Below are 15,690 nucleotides of genomic sequence, written 5' to 3'. Positions count from 1 at the left end.
TTTCGTAAATCTCCATCTCCTCTTGGAATTAGGAAGGTTTGATCAAGGGCATGTGATTTTTCCCTGGACTCGCTGTACTGGCTTCCAGGGTATGTCTGTCGGAACACCTCTGAGTCCCCTGTACCCTCATGTCTCTCTAGGACTTGTTGCCCCTTCCCCAAATTGGTGGCCGGCTTGGGCCGTGGCAGGGGACCGAGTCTCTCAGAAATCCTTGGGTCATTAATCTTTGAGCTTATATGGATGGAATTCTCTTTACGTTGCTTCAGGAAATCCCGACAATCGCGAAAGACGGCTTTCGATCCTTCTGCCCCTTCAGCAAAGAGGTGTCTCCCTCCACTTCTCATGGTTCGGGTCGAAGCAACTGGGTTAAGAGAAGCCTCATGTTGATTATCAAGTCGAGGGGTAATCTGTTCCCTATCAGGGATATCTATGTCGAATGCATGTGACCCTCCATGTTGGAGGGCACCCAGTTGATGGTTGACTTCCACGGGGGCAACAAGCTCGCGTGTCTGAGCTTGCCTAGCTTCGTGGAGTGTCTCGAAGAGCTTCTCATATTGCTCCTGGAGGACCTCATTCCTCATTGCTATCTTGTTGTTCTGAGCTTCCAACTCATCGACTTTAGCTTGAAGAAGAACTCGTTTTCCTTCCTTCTTTCGTTGTTTCGCACTATGTGCAAGGGGGGTGTCATTCTGTGTGCTGTGGCTTCCTTCGCTTCCCATGTTGGAGAGGGATGCCTGGTCAAAAGAAAGTGTACGAATGATAGAAACCAGCTTGACACAGCTGAAGAGAGTAGGAATAAGTGTCGTTTCCCACAGACGGCGCCAAATGTTGATGCACAAAATCAGCGAGGACTTTGGTACAACAGAAAGTGTCAGGTTTTATGACCTTCGCTTGGTTGCTTCGGTCACTAGTAAGGATAAGTACGTAAATGAATAGAGACAGAGAAGCAAACACAGGATGTACGTGGTTCACCCAGATTGGCTACGTCCACGGAGTAGAGGAGTTCTTATTAGTAGTGAAGGGCTTACACAAGTACAAAGGATCAAGCTCTCAATTTAGTGAGTTCTTGTGAATGATTTAACACAAATGGCATTAGGCAATATTGTGGGGGGATGACCCCTATTTATAGAAAAACTTGTAGCTTTGTCACATTGACATGTGTCATGTTATGATTGGTTCTTGATGTTGACACGTGCTGCGCTCTGATTGGCTTCTAATCTTGACACGTGTCGAGTAGTGATTGGCCTCCTGGTCGGAGGGGAACTCTTCTGGGTCCTTGACAGTATAGCGTTGGCCGGTGCTCGGTAGTTTCGGGATTGGTCAAGTATGGTACAAACACCATATAATTTCTAATGCATACCTAATAAATTTAGCCTAACTTCCATGACCTATAATCCGTGACATAATTCTACCAATAACCCATGACAGAATGAGAACGACTAAAGCAATTTTTTGACGAATTTATTATTTAAAACTCATTTGTGCCATTTTTATTTTCTTTGCATAAACAAATCCTATAAACACAAAAATAACGTAAATAGCTCAAAAATATAAGGAACTAACTAAGAAAAGACGAGTGAATTTGAAGTAAAAATATATATAAATTTGATCCGATCAAATACCCCCATACTTAGCTTTTGCTAGTCCTCGAGCAAAACAAAGAAAACATGATAAAGAACTAACATGAAAAACATTAGTTCCCCCCTATGTGACCTTCATAGAATTTCATTCGAGAAAACAAATCATCAAGAACCATAGCTAACACCAACAAACTAATCCAAGTTCATCTTCCTTATTCAAATATTAGCAGTAATCTTTGAATCATCCTTGAAGTGTAGTGTGTGAGATAGCCATGCTAATGCAATTTCAAGTTTTTATTTTTAAAATCATCATATGCAAACTAGCAACCTTCTCACGGGATATACACTCAATCACATATGTGTTTAGTTTTAATGTGTTTCGCTCAAAGAATCAAATGTGAAATTTCTACCATAAGCTTGCATAAAGATCACTTCTCCACAGTCATAATTGCAAAACTTAAATCAAGAGGACTTTTATTGGATGTAATGAGGCTTAGGGATAGGGTTATTGAAACGAAAGAATAGGAAAACACAAGTTCCAAGCTACATTGCAAGCAATTCTTTTCTTTAGATTTGTAAGAACTCAAGCTCTCCAGCAATTCTTCTAGCACCTCAAACCATACTCTTAAACTGAAACTTAAAAACTTTTTATTTTCTTTTTATACAATCTTTCTTTTTTTTTCTTTTCTTTTCTTCTCTTTTCTCTCTTTATATATATATATATATATATATATATATATATATATATATTTTTTTTTTAAATACAAACATGAAATACCCCCACACTTATTCTTTTGCCAAACACCTTCAAAGTACTTCACAAACGTTTCTCATAAGACAATGTCGCATTGCTCGCTTGGAAAGGGTAAGGAAAAATGTTTCAGGTATAAGGGTAGACATATCTGGTGATAAGAAATAAAAGGCTCAACATACACGGCTCAAATTGGCAATCTAATGATATCATTTTTTCTTTGGGAAACATGGTTATTTGGCCATAGTGGTAAACCTAATGCCTCTATCATTTCCAAATTCATGCAATCAATGACAAACATTTCGAAAGTTCGTTACGCAAGTTCTAGAGATGTATCTCACATAAGTTCATCACACATGAAAGAATAGGAGTGTATGAAAAATGCACACACTTTCAATAGGCTCAAAAACTCACATAGGATGTATATGGTCACTAAATTCACATATGAAGCTTTAAGTCATACTTTAGTTTCACATTAACAAGGCTATGTGCATTTGGTTTTTCAAAGATGGTCAAACATGTACAAAACTAACAAGAGAATTAGGAATTTCACAAAACACATGTTAACTAAGTTCTTGATGATCATGGTTCAAATTTGATCCAATTATATCATTGGGTCGGGAAACTAACAAAAATACAATAAGGAAAACAAGACAATATTTTTGGATTTTTAATTTTTTTTTTTTTTTTTTTTTTTAAAGAAAACAAAACTAATTAAGAAAACAAAAAGCAACAACATGGAAACAAATGAAACTCGTTCGTAGTTGAAGGTACAAAAAAAATTTCAATTTGGTCATTTTTATACTCTTTACCCCCAAACTTAAACTGGACATTGTCCCCAATGTCAGAAAACACTATAATGCAAATAAAAATAAAATAAATAAATAATAATAAAAATAAATAAAACAATTGGACTGAAAACTTCCCTAATTTGCAGTAAAATCAAGCGATGACCCCCAAGCTAAAATTCTGCAATCAACTTCAAGGGTGGAAATAACCAAAAATTCCTGCAAAGAAAAGAAATAATTCAGTTAAGTAACGCAAGAAAATGTAAAAAAAATTGCAAACGAAAAATTGAAAATCACGATAAAAGACAATGAATAGAACTAATAAGTGATCATTGGTCGTGCTTGTTGACTTTCCACAGCTTTCCTCTTGAACAGGGTGACACTTAGCTTTTTACTTGCAAGTGATGATTTGATGATATTGTACGGCGAGGCTTTGCTCTTTGGCGATGTTGTTGAAGCTTCTTGAGTTCTTCAACTCAGATTCCTTCTGCTCTCGAGTTGATTGTGCAGGCTCAATTCCTTATTTGTTCTCCAAGCAGATGTGGCAGCTTCTCTAGTTCTTCATCTCAGACTCCTTTCGCTGGGATGATTGTGCAAGCTGCATTCTTCTCTGCTTGTTTCTTCTGCACGTTGTCTCCACATGCTGCTGGTATCATTTTCGCTTGCCTTATCTGTTCTTCAGGTAGATGTGGCAGCTTCTTTGGAGTACATCAGCAGTGGAAGACGAGTACTCGAGAGCAATTTCTCCATGTCCTGCAGGTTAGAACAAAGACAAGGAAAAGGACATGGAGAATGCATGATATGAGATACTCTTGCTTTCAACCTTTATGATATGAAATACTTTTGCTCTGGATGGGTTGTTTGCAGAGGTATCCCAGGGAATGAGGAATACAGAGTGACTCAAGAGGGTTCTTTGGGAATGCATTCTCGGAGATGAAGAAGTGCTGAGAGGGTGTGCCTTTGCTGTGGAAGGCGAAGGTAAATACTTATAGGGCTTTTCTTCACAACCGGAACTATTCTCTCACTCATTGTCGGCAGCCGGTGGATGGATGAATAGTACAAATTACGCGCTTTCTGACAAAGCTGCCCGTAATTTCCGCAAAGCTGCCAGTTGCATGTGACGAGTGACGACACGTCTGGACAAATTGATCTTTTGAAATCCGGGGTTCGGCTCGTGGTTTCTGAGCAAGCCCATTTTTTGAGAAATGAAACGCCTCTTTTGAGAAAAGAATCCAGCTTTTGGGAAAGGAAACTCCTCTTTTGAGAAAAGAATCAGGCGTTTGAGAAAGGAGCCCCGACTCTTCGATTTGCGAGAGGACGCTTCTCTGAGGAGCGCCTCTCCGATTTCTTCTTTTTGGAGGCGTTAATTTTGTTCCACAACACACTTGAGCTCCTTCCTGTAAACACTCCCTCCTGTAAACTTCCAAAATCTTAATCAGTCCGACTCTCTTCTTTCTTCACCACCTTCAGAAAATGTCTGGCCCTTCCGATCGTCGTTTTGACTTGAACCGTGGTGAAGAGGCAGCTCCGCCTTCACCAGACAACATATGGCGCCCATCCTTCATATCCCCTACCGGTCCCCTTACCGTGGGGGATTCGGTGATGAAAAATGACATGACCGCTGCGGTGGTGGCCCGGAACCTTGTCACCCCCAGAGATAACAGACTGCTCGCTAGACGATCTGATGAATTGGCGGTTAAGGAGTCTCTGGCTCTTAGCGTGCAGTGTGCCGGTTCCGTGTCCAACATGGCCCAACGCCTATTTGCCCGAACCCATCACGTTGAATCGTTGGTGGTTGAAATACAGAGTCTTAAAGAGGAGATTAAAGGACTCAAGCATGAAAATAAACAATTGCATAAGCTTGCACACAGTTATGCCACAAACATGAAGAGGAAAATTGACCAGCTGCAGGAAAATGATGGTCAGATTTTACTTGATCACCGAAGGTTTAAAGCTCCAACTGATCAACCTCTGTTGCCTCCTCCTTCTGTGGCCCCGCCGACTGCTGAAGCCCCGCCGACTACTGAAGCACCACCTGACCAATGAATGCTATTAGTTTACACATCATTGTAAAATATTATTACTTTTATGTTTTTTTTTTTTTTTTTTTTTTTTTTTTTTTTAAGTGCCATATTTTTTTTTATGTATTATTATTATTATTATTATATTTTTTTTTATGTATTATTATTATTATTTTTTTTTAAATATGTAAATTAATGTAAAAAGACTTTGGTTAACCTTCCCCCACACTTAAACTAAATAACACAAACTCACAGAAATCAACCAAATAACACAACTAACTAAACAAAACAAAATGAAAGCAGTAAAGATAAGGGTGTAAGAATTCAAATCTGATTTGGTTAGCGATTCCAAAGTCTCCCTTCGTTGAATGCTTGGGTTGCCTCCCAAGAAGCGCTTGATTTAACGTCTTTAGCCGGACGAATCTTTCCTTTAAACTCCCCTCGGCTCCAAAGCATGGAATTTATCTTTTAATGGGAGGTGATACTTGAAATGATTCGGCAATGGTTTAAATTCAAGAGTGGGTGCCTGAATCATCAAAATCAGAAAAAAGTTAGTATAAATTAAAATTAAAATTGGAGAAGATGGCTTACTTTCTTTTTCCGACACAAACTCAATGACAAACACCACATTTTTGAACATTTCCGGGACTTTGAACTTGGCCAGGTTTACTATGATGGTTGTGGCTTGTCCCGTGTCATCAAACTCAACTGCTTTGGGCTTGATTGTCTCATGCACAACCTCTTGGATGTATTCTTGATATGCTTCAACCACTTCATTTTCTTGAATCCCTTTTCTTGGTGTGCAAGGTTCTTTGAACGTTTCAATACCATCGGGAACTTGTTTTGGTGCACCAAGAATTGGGATATCACTTTGCACCTTTGAAAGAGCTTCCACAATGTCTTTTTCACTCTCTTTGATATTTGGAATCAAAAACCTGCAAGGACAAAGGACATTCGGTGGAATAATGTTAGAATGAAGTGAATTTAGAACTTCCTCACCTGAGTTGGATGACATAGGGATTTGAGGAGCTTGCAGCAAGAATTCTTCTAAACTGCCCAGGTCGTCCTCCTCCTCTTCTGCTTGCAGCAGCAATTCATCCATGTTCGGGCTGTGTTTGGATGGTTCTGGGACAGCTTCATCCTTCATGTCACCTTCCAAAGTGATAGCATCGTGGATTTCAAAATCTTCCTTCGAATTTTCAACAGTTGAGCTGGAGAGTTCACTTTGCTCTTGAATTTGTACCATGAATTCCATAATCTCTCCCATTTGACTCATCAATTTATCCAACTTCTTGTCTTGATTTTGTTGGTCCTGCGTCAAAGAGGTTAGTACTTGAAGAATTTGATCACTATCCATGGACATACTTGAATTTGATTGGAATTGTTGTGGGGTGTGCTGTGGTGGCTGCATAGGCGTTAAATAAAACTCCTCAGATTGCTGCCAATATCCATCTTGTTGAGCCTCCTTGGCTTGATTTTGTGAGCCCTGCACCAAAGAATTTAATTCATTAAGAATTTGATTATAATTTATTGACGAACCTGAGTTTGATTGAGCATATTGCATAGGTTTTGAATAGAAATCCTCCTCTTGCTGCCAATATCCCTCTTGTTGGAATTGTTGAGGTTCCCCCCACATATAATTTGAATGATCTCTCCAAGCCGAATTGTAAGCGTTGGAAAACATGTTGTTGCTTGGTTGATCATAGCCTTGATAACCCCAAGCATCTTCATTGGCAGAAAATTGAGGACTTTGATATCCTTGCCCATAGGGCACATCAAGTGTAGGGACACTTGGCATTGTGGTCCGTTCGGCATTATGAGTCAATTGAGCAGTGAGCTGTGCCAATTGAGCTTGAATGGTCGCAAGTGCCATGTCTTGCTCCATTTGTACCTAAAATCAAAGAAAGAAAAATAAATCAAATATCAAAAGTAAAATACACAAACACCAATATAAACATAAACAAAAACAAAAATAAAGGGATTAGCAAAGTTGCTAATCCCCGGCAACGGCGCCAAAATTTGATATGAAAATTACTTGACACACAAATTAAACCCTCTTTTTGACAATTGTAGTATAGATGTAAGTAGGGTATCGTTCTAGGCCGGGGATTAGGAGGGATTGCTAATCTATTCTAAATTAATTTAAAAATATTAAACAAGACTCAAGGACACAAAACTAGGCTAAAAATTCTAATAACTCGAAACACACTTAGAATGACTCAAAATAATGAAAACAATCAAATTAGACACTAGGAACTGAAATGGACGGAAATTGCATTAAAAGACTAACAACAATGAAAACTAACTAAATAATATAATTTAATAATGAGGGGGGGTTTGGTTTTGACGAGAAGTAAATTAAACTTAAATAAATTACAGAATTGACAAAAACATGGAATTAAGGTGAAAGGATAGGTGACGGACTAGCTAGAGGGTTCTTCTCCACACATGACACATATGCAACTTAAATTGATTTTCAGTTGTTCTTTCAATAAGTTGTAAATCTCAACGCCCCAAATTAACCGTGAATTGCACTAATTAACCCTCAGTTTTTCCACAAGTTATTGGGTTGGATGATTGCATACGACAACCCAAAACATTCCCTACAAGTTCCCTACATGAATTGCATAATAGAGATACAAGCAAGAATCATTAAGTTCTATGAAAAACATAAGCATTGACGAGGCACTCGTTACTATGATTTGCATGAAACTTATGCCAAGAATTTACTTAACGTGATTGTGACTAGCAACCTTCACTACTTGTGAATATAAGTTCATAACGATTAGGTGAAACTCCCTTATATTCTAGCGTCAAATTCATGCATGTAAATTAAGTATGCATTCTTAATCGACATACAAAAATAAGTTATCAATCAAGCAGTTAAGCAAATTAAATCACAACTCAGAAATCACAACTGAAGGTAATCAATTCATATTACAAATATATTCATGGCTTTGAATTAACCTCTAGCCAAAATAAATTTAGTTACACATTATTAAAACAGAAATAAAATATAAGTTTGGAAAGATTTAACCGAAAGAGAAGAGTGCTTCAGTGCTCTTGGTTTTTCTCCCCCTGCTTCTTTGCTTCTGCTGTGTCGGTCTATCCTCACTGTCTCTCCCCTCTGACTTCTGTCCTGTGTCAGTCGCCCATCCTCTCCGCACCTATTCGTTGGTTTTCTCCCCGCAGCTAAGCTGCTTCTGTTTCTGTCCTTCCCTTACTGACCTCTCTCTCATGCTGCCAAAGGCAGCCTACTCATTCTGTCCAGTTAGTACGTCTTCTTTCCCCGTGCGCCTCCCACTGCTCTCTCGTCTAACCTCTCTGACCTCCCTCTATTTTCTTTCTATTTTCTGTCCCTCACGCTGCCCAAAGGCAGCTTTCTGCTCTCCAAAAATCCCGGGCCCAAACAACCTCTCACTTCTTTTATTCTTTTACGCCCTCACCTAACTTCCCTCTTGCTGTTCTCCTAGCTGTCTCTCACCAGCTGCCAAAGCAGCTGCCCACCTTGGATTCTTTTCTGACCTCCCTTTTTCTCCAAAGGCAGCTTTGCTTTCCCCTCTGGCGCACTTATTCTTTTCTGGCATCCCACTCGTTTTCCACTAGCTGCAAAGGCTTATTTCTTTTTGTTTCTTTTCTTGACTCACCAACTGCAAAACACTTCAATTTTAGATATATCATATAATTTCTAATGCCATATAATTTCTAATGCATACCTAATAAATTTAGCCTAACTTCCATGACCTATAATCCGTGACATAATTCTACCAATAACCCATGACAGAATGAGAACGACTAAAGCAATTTTTTGACGAATTTATTATTTAAAACTCATTTGTGCCATTTTTATTTTCTTTGCATAAACAAATCCTATAAACACAAAAATAACGTAAATAGCTCAAAAATATAAGGAACTAACTAAGAAAAGACGAGTGAATTTGAAGTAAAAATATATATAAATTTGATCCGATCATTCAGCTTTTTCAGATTCTTGAAATTTCTTTTCAATAGCATTTAGGTAATCAGCAACCAAATTGTGCCTCTTAATTCCTCCTCTGATTGTATCAGTCATGCCACTCTCAAGGATGGACAATGCTACCTTATTAGCCCTTGTCCATCTCTCAAAATCTGCCTTTTCAGCCCTTGTGCTCTGATCATTGACCACGGGTTTGGGATTCTCGATCGCTATATCAAACTCGTTTAGAGTCAACAACAAACTGATTTCCCTTCTCCACTTCTTGTAATTTCCCCCACCAGTAAGAATTGGGATGTTAGCCAAATTCAGAGTCTTCATTGACATTGCAGACACTGTAGAACACAATGAAATCACAGAAGAACGTTTAGGGTTCCAGATTTCATCTCACAGTCCTTTGTACATCATATCATCAAAACCTTTTATCCATATATATAATCTTAACAATGAAGAATTGATAAGCACATATAGAATAAAAGATTTTTCTTTTTAATAACACAGTTTTAGCAGATCTTTATCAAATGAACAATTCTTCATAAAACTTTCTGCATAAAACAAGTGAAATCTGCAGAGGTTCTTATCGAAGAACTCCCTTCCATAGATGGTTAGAGAAAAACGCATAAACATCGGACTAATCAGCATAAATAAGCATATTTTTATGCTCACTATTCGAATCATGTTGTAGAGCATAATGAAAATTCAAGATAAGATAGATTAAAAACAAATTTCAATTCAATGTTCAGGAGACATACCCGTTTGTTCTATGAGCATCAACACCCAGTAGCGGAAGCAATTAATATAAATCGTGAATACTCAACAACAATTTATTATAACCCAGTTTTTCAAACCCCGAAATCGAAATCAATAGATGTCGTATAACCCAATTTTTCAACCCCGAAATCGAAATCGATAGATGTCGATTTGTATTCCCAATCCGGGAGAGAAGATAGTTTATTAGTTCTTAACGGTCAAGTATTAATTATCATATTTTAATCAAAACGCACCGTTTCTCCTTTTCCTAATTTTAACTACCAGAACCTGTTTCGAAGTCTGAAGACCGGAATTTTATTTTGGATTCAACCAATTTTATCGATTGAATTTAAGAACATGAATCTATGGCTCTGATACCACATGTAAACACTAATCTAACTGCAAGATTCAGTTACTTAAACTACAACCAAGTAGACACAAAACATCAATCCAAATCAAACCTAATTATACTAACCTGTAGAACTCCCGTTTGATGCAGTCATGGTGGATCTCGATCAACCTGAAAAGCACAACAATTCTTCTTCTCTCTGTCAGGGTATTTATCACTCAAACTAAGAATAGGGCTTAGTTCCAAAAGAGCACACCCATGTGAGAGAAGAGATTGCCATATATATATATATGTACATACATATCCTTCTCATACTAGAATATGGATTCCCTATTAAAATCCTTATGGAAAACTACTTAAGCCTTCCTAATTCAAATCAGTTTTTCCCTGCAATAGAATCCTCTACTGCCAAGAACTGAATTCCATCTTCTTAGAGGCTTTCTTATTCGGATTGGACTCAAACAACTAATATCCGATCATCTTATCTCATGTTCACATTCTTACAAACAAGTGGTGCAAATGATCTGCACCTAGTCGGAAAAAAGCCCTTTTCTTCCTTCTGGGCTTTGGCTGGGCTTCGGGCCCCCTTCCTCCTAGTCTTCTTGTTGGGCTGACTCCCTTTTGAGCCCAAAGTTCAAGTTTTAACCCAAACACAAGTACTATCACAACAACATCATCAACCACTACAGGGTCAACCCTGCCCGAACGCTCACCTCACTGATGCCCGCAAGACTCTTGTTGGCTCCATTCGCAGGGTTTTTTTATTTTCTCAAGACCTGGGGTTTGATCAATTACTCCCCCTCCGTGCTCAACGAGTGTCTCATGTGGGAGGACAAGGGTACTGAGGCTGCCTCTCTCCGCACTGAAGCCCTCGCATGCGTTCTGAAGGACTCCTCCACTCCCATCAAAAAGAGCCCCGAGAAGAGAGTGTGACATGGTTGCAAGGCATTGCCTGCTTTGCTTCTGAAAAGGTCTGTCATTCTTTTGACCCCATATTTATTAACATTGAATTGAATAACTGACTAAATGAAGCACAATTTTGTCTTACGGCTGTCTTTTCAGTCCCCTTAGTTAAACTTGGGCACTCACCACTTGTCTAATTCTTATAAATATAGGAAAGTGTTATCGGCACTCCAAAAATCTCGTTGTACACTCCTCACAAGTGTATTTTTCTTTCCTAATGTAGAAAGTTTGGAGTGTAGAATGAGATTTTTGAAGTGCTAAATATATATGTGACAATGTACAATACTCGTCAGTCACATTGCATGCATAACATTCGTATTTGTGGTTTTTGCGACTCACCTTGTCACTACTTGTTGTGACAAGTACGGCATGATTCTATGTTCAAGCTGCTATTTTCGTGGGAACTATCAGATTGGTGGCACTTGTTCAGATTTCAGGATGGTTAAGATCAGTGAAGATATTATGCATCTGCTAGAAGCCCTCATGCATTATGGCGACGATTGGAGGAAGGTTGCACAATATGTCGGTAAAAGTGAGAAGGAATGTGTCACTCATTTCATTAAAATTCCTTTTGGTGAGGAATTTGTTGCTGATTTGGAGAGTAACGGTGCACCATCCCCCAGTAAAAGAATGTGTCTCACACCTCTTGCAGACGCGGGGAACCCAATTATGGCTCAGGTAATTCTAGAAATAAGTCCCCTTGCCTTTTTCTTATCCAAAGTAGTTAATTTCTAAAATGAGATTCTGGGTGAAGCATTTTTTCTAAAATGAGGCCTTAGAAGATGCAAATTCACAGCTTGAGAAGGAAGGAATTGATGTCGAGAGAGCGATTTCTGGGATTACAGAGATTCAAGAGAAGATTGTTCGCTTTGAGGCGTTAGAATTGCAGATGGAGAAAGAATGGCAAAAACTCGAGCAAATGAAAAGCATGCTGTTTTTGGATAAGCTGACACTTGTTATTCGTAAAAAGTTGAGCAAAAACTGGAGAGGAACGGAAAAGAATGTAATATGTGATTGATTCTCTATGATTCATGTATATTATATATATCATCTAGTTTTGTGTCAAAAAACTCTTCCCGAACGCCCATCCACCAAATTAATCTCTCTGATTTTGATTTACTTGAATATAATGATTTTCGAACACTTCCTTAATTCAAATAGCCATGGGAGAAGCTGAGCTAGCTAACCTAACTAAAGTTCTCGAACACAAGTTCCTTTTTAACTTCGATTTGCTAGGTATCTACCAGTTAGAACCTGCACGGAAAGGATTGTTGCTCTTTCAAATGCACATATGTTATATATGAAATCTCTCTGATTTATAATAGAATGAAAGTGCTGCTGCAGTATTAACAATCTTCTCTTCGGCAGCTAGATGTTTGATTGAAATGTATCTCGTTATATTACCACGAAATACTGACCGTACTGACAATCAAAATCAGTGTAAAACTGTAGTTTCAAACTCTGGCTGGAGCCCTCAAATGAACCTGAAGGATTTGACAGCCTGCAAAACCAAATACAGCTTTGCGCTTTCAGTAAACGAAACAGGTTTCAGTTTCATGCATCATACTATTTAGATCGACAACAAAAATTAACATAACGTTTCATTTTAAGCTGACCTCCTTAACATTGGCGCTGTATTTATCTGATTCTTCCTCGACATACTGCAGAAAGATATAGATATTGCAGTATCAGCATCGCATGTTGGCATGAGAAAGAAAGAATCTGGATTCCAGAGCACAACACAAACACGGTACAACTTAGAAACTCATGTCGAATAGATACCTGTCCAGTGACTGTATACAGTCTGTTGTACCAACCGTTGGTTGCCATTCCAAGTGCTGAAAACAGGTGCTTGCAACTTTCACCGGGTTTTTGTAGTGAATACTCGATGAAGTAAAGGCCTGACGATCATCGTCATCGTCATCAAATTCAAATCATTACAATTCATGACCAATACTGAGTTGGTATGTATGACTATGAGTGGAGGATTACCTTTCGATGCTTTGCAATCTATAAGTTTTGCTGCCACTCCTGCTGGCCTTTGCCAGCTCCTATCCAATCCACTAACCTTGGAAGAGAATATGCAAGTAAAATTAATGCAAAACTTATGAGTAAATGAACAAATGCTTCCACAGGCCATGTCAAACATGTATGCATAAAATCAATTAAAATTAGGAGAAGGGTACTACCAGAGTCTCAGCAAACGCTTCAACTTTACCAAAGGATTCCATCTTTGTAAAATCCGGACCAAGCCCCGTGATCACAACGCTAACTGAAGCAGCAGCCCCAGAAAGACTGGCATTATGTACAAATGCAACAGAACCGAATAATGTCGAATAATTGAAAGCAATTGAGATAGAGAGTACCCACTTGAGCTATTACCCTCTTGTTCTGGGTAGAAAGCAGTGACTGATTTAAACCCAGTTGGCTCTCCTGCGCCTACTTGCCAGTCTCCAAAAAGTAAAAACACAAATACCAAGCCCTTAGGTATATAATCCCCAAATGTAAACTTTACTTGGGAATTTAACTAGTAATGTGCTTATTCACCTTGGGGAATCAATATCTTGAACTTATTGACATCGTCAGTGTAAACTCGAAAACCTTCCGGCACATCTGAATTAAAAAACCAAAACAAAAACATACAAAACATTTTAGAATCCAACACTTGAAAAGCATAAAAAATCAACATGATCCTTAATAGCATGTAAGCTAGAGAGAACAGAATCTATGGTCACCACCAGGCGACCAAGAAAAACGAGACTCTTACTACCATTCTCTGCCAATGCATTTGAAATGAGATGGGGAAAAGAAAATGCAACAAACGCCGTCCCAAGCACAACTTGTCTCCTCGTAGCTTGGAATTCAATGCCAAAACTATATAAAACAAAACAAAAAAACGAAACAAACGAATCGAGTTCGAGTGAAATGGTAAACTAGATTAGATTACTTTACTTGTCTCCTCTTACCATGGAATTCAACGCTTACCATGTTTCTGTTTTGGTGTCCGTTTTTTCTTGTTTGTTTTTGCAACATTGCAGGAGCGCATGACTTTTTCTACTGCGTACGGCGATGCCTGAAGAAACAAGAGAAGCTGATTAAGTAGTATGCTGTGCTGCCAACAGTAAATATATGGTGGACGGAGATGTGGAGCTAAGCTGAGCGGAAGAACCTCTGTTGTTCGAGAAGGCGTTGGAGTGGCATGTGCGAGGTCGCACCGGAGGCAGAGAATACCAGGACGCAACGCACGCCATGCCTTTTAGATTGCCTTCTGCGTTCTGCCTTCTTCTCGTTTATTTCAGCTCGTTTATTTCAGCTCTCTAATCTTTGGGTTGGGGTGGGAATCTATCCGGCCCAACCATTCAAACCGCCTGTCCGACCCGAGCGATCGGTTTGAATTGACTTCAACCAAAGAGAAGGTCAAACAGTTCACATACGAACCGGACCGGCTGTTCAGTGTAGTTTGCTCTTTTTGTAAACCAGCCCGTATCGAATCGGGGACATCTACTTGTATATTTTACAAATGTAATACTCTTAAATTAATGGATAACTTTATGCGTATTGTAGACATATAAATTTTGTTGCATATAAAATAATGCATCACAAAGCTCCACGTGGCATATGACTTATCACAAATAGACAAGTCATCAATGACATGTATCACAAATCAAGCAATGGAAGTATAAAACATTCCCTAAATTCGGCTAAGAGAAGAAACATCCTTTAAAATTTGGCAATAAGGGAGAATCCCCTTAAATTCGGCTAGGGAATCCACATTGATCCTAAAACTAGAAAGAAAGCTAAAGCATCTTCATAAAACAAGTAAGAATTGAAAATTTCTCACAAAATAGGTAACAAGATCCTTAAATTCGGCTAAGGGAGTAAAGTGGCTGAAATTAAGACACAAAACATGCCTAAAATCATCCCAAAGCCAAGCCTTGAGAAGCCTATAAATGCAAGGTCCTCCCACAAGCATAAGGGTCAAAAAATCTCTACACAGAAGAACCTCTGCCAAACCTTGGAAGACTAATATGCAGCCAAGGCTCTCTTCGAAGAACATTCAACCAAAGCCGAAGCTTCCTCTTGACCAAAGCTGAAGCACTTCCTTGAAGAATCAACAAGCACTTGTGCCGATTCCTTCAAGACTTTGTTTCAAGATCAAGTCGCCAAGACCTTGAAGCAACGAAATCTTGCATCAAACACTACCTTTGCCGCACCCTTGAGGTGAAGATCATCCACGCGTTGTTTTCAAGCTCAAAACTTGAAACAATCGTTTAACCATTCGTCCAAGATCAAGTCATTGCGACCCTTGGATCAACAATCACGCATCTACATCAAATTTGAAGACTGAATTAGAGGAAAAGTTGTAAACAAAGATTATAACCTACAAATTTAAATCAATACAAATCTACTTTGTACACGTGTTCTCATCTCATTCGATACATAATTTTTCATGTTTACAAATTTGGCATGCTCGATGGGACCTCTCTACCTTTCATCTCTGTCTTAAAAAACCGC

General features: G+C 38.8%; 1 protein-coding gene and 1 pseudogene across 4 annotated transcripts; one reads left to right on the top strand and one right to left on the bottom strand.

Moving 5' to 3' along the window:
- Window positions 1-12,366, top strand: part of LOC126607190 (SWI/SNF complex subunit SWI3B-like) — a 49,527-nt pseudogene extending 37,161 nt beyond the window's left edge.
- Window positions 12,367-12,469: 103 nt separating this feature from the next.
- LOC126607191 (psbP domain-containing protein 3, chloroplastic) lies at window positions 12,470-14,507 on the bottom strand. Of its 4 annotated transcripts, none has more exons than XM_050274691.1 (10): window positions 14,345-14,507; window positions 14,161-14,248; window positions 13,943-14,049; window positions 13,723-13,788; window positions 13,546-13,626; window positions 13,365-13,447; window positions 13,168-13,243; window positions 12,958-13,076; window positions 12,792-12,836; window positions 12,470-12,676 (listed from the first exon to the last, which is right to left on the bottom strand). In XM_050274691.1, the coding sequence occupies exons 1-10, from the start codon at window positions 14,424-14,426 to the stop codon at window positions 12,650-12,652; spliced, it is 774 nt and encodes a 257-aa protein (XP_050130648.1). In that variant the 5' UTR covers window positions 14,427-14,507; the 3' UTR covers window positions 12,470-12,649. The 4 variants fall into 4 exon arrangements, with proteins under 4 accessions (XP_050130648.1, XP_050130650.1, XP_050130646.1 ...); XM_050274693.1 differs by having other exon boundaries at window positions 13,946-14,049; XM_050274689.1 differs by having other exon boundaries at window positions 14,161-14,266; window positions 14,345-14,487.
- Between the last annotated feature and the right edge of the window lie 1,183 nt (window positions 14,508-15,690).

Source organism: Malus sylvestris, chromosome 16 (assembly GCF_916048215.2).
Source record: "Malus sylvestris chromosome 16, drMalSylv7.2, whole genome shotgun sequence".
Taxonomy (NCBI): domain Eukaryota; kingdom Viridiplantae; phylum Streptophyta; class Magnoliopsida; order Rosales; family Rosaceae; genus Malus; species Malus sylvestris.
This window is presented reverse-complemented; position numbering and strand designations above follow the sequence as displayed.

Excerpts from the sequence above, each read along its gene's own strand:
- LOC126607191 (XM_050274689.1), bottom strand. The coding sequence starts at position 14,426 with ATGGCGTGCGTTGCGTCCTGGTATTCTCTGCCTCCGGTGCGACCTCGC. Across the intron at positions 14,267-14,344 it reads CGCCTTCTCGAACAACAGAG|CTTCTCTTGTTTCTTCAGGC; the intron begins GTTCTTCCGCTC and ends CTACTTAATCAG. Across the intron at positions 14,050-14,160 it reads GACACCAAAACAGAAACATG|TTTTGGCATTGAATTCCAAG; the intron begins GTAAGCGTTGAA and ends TGTTTTATATAG.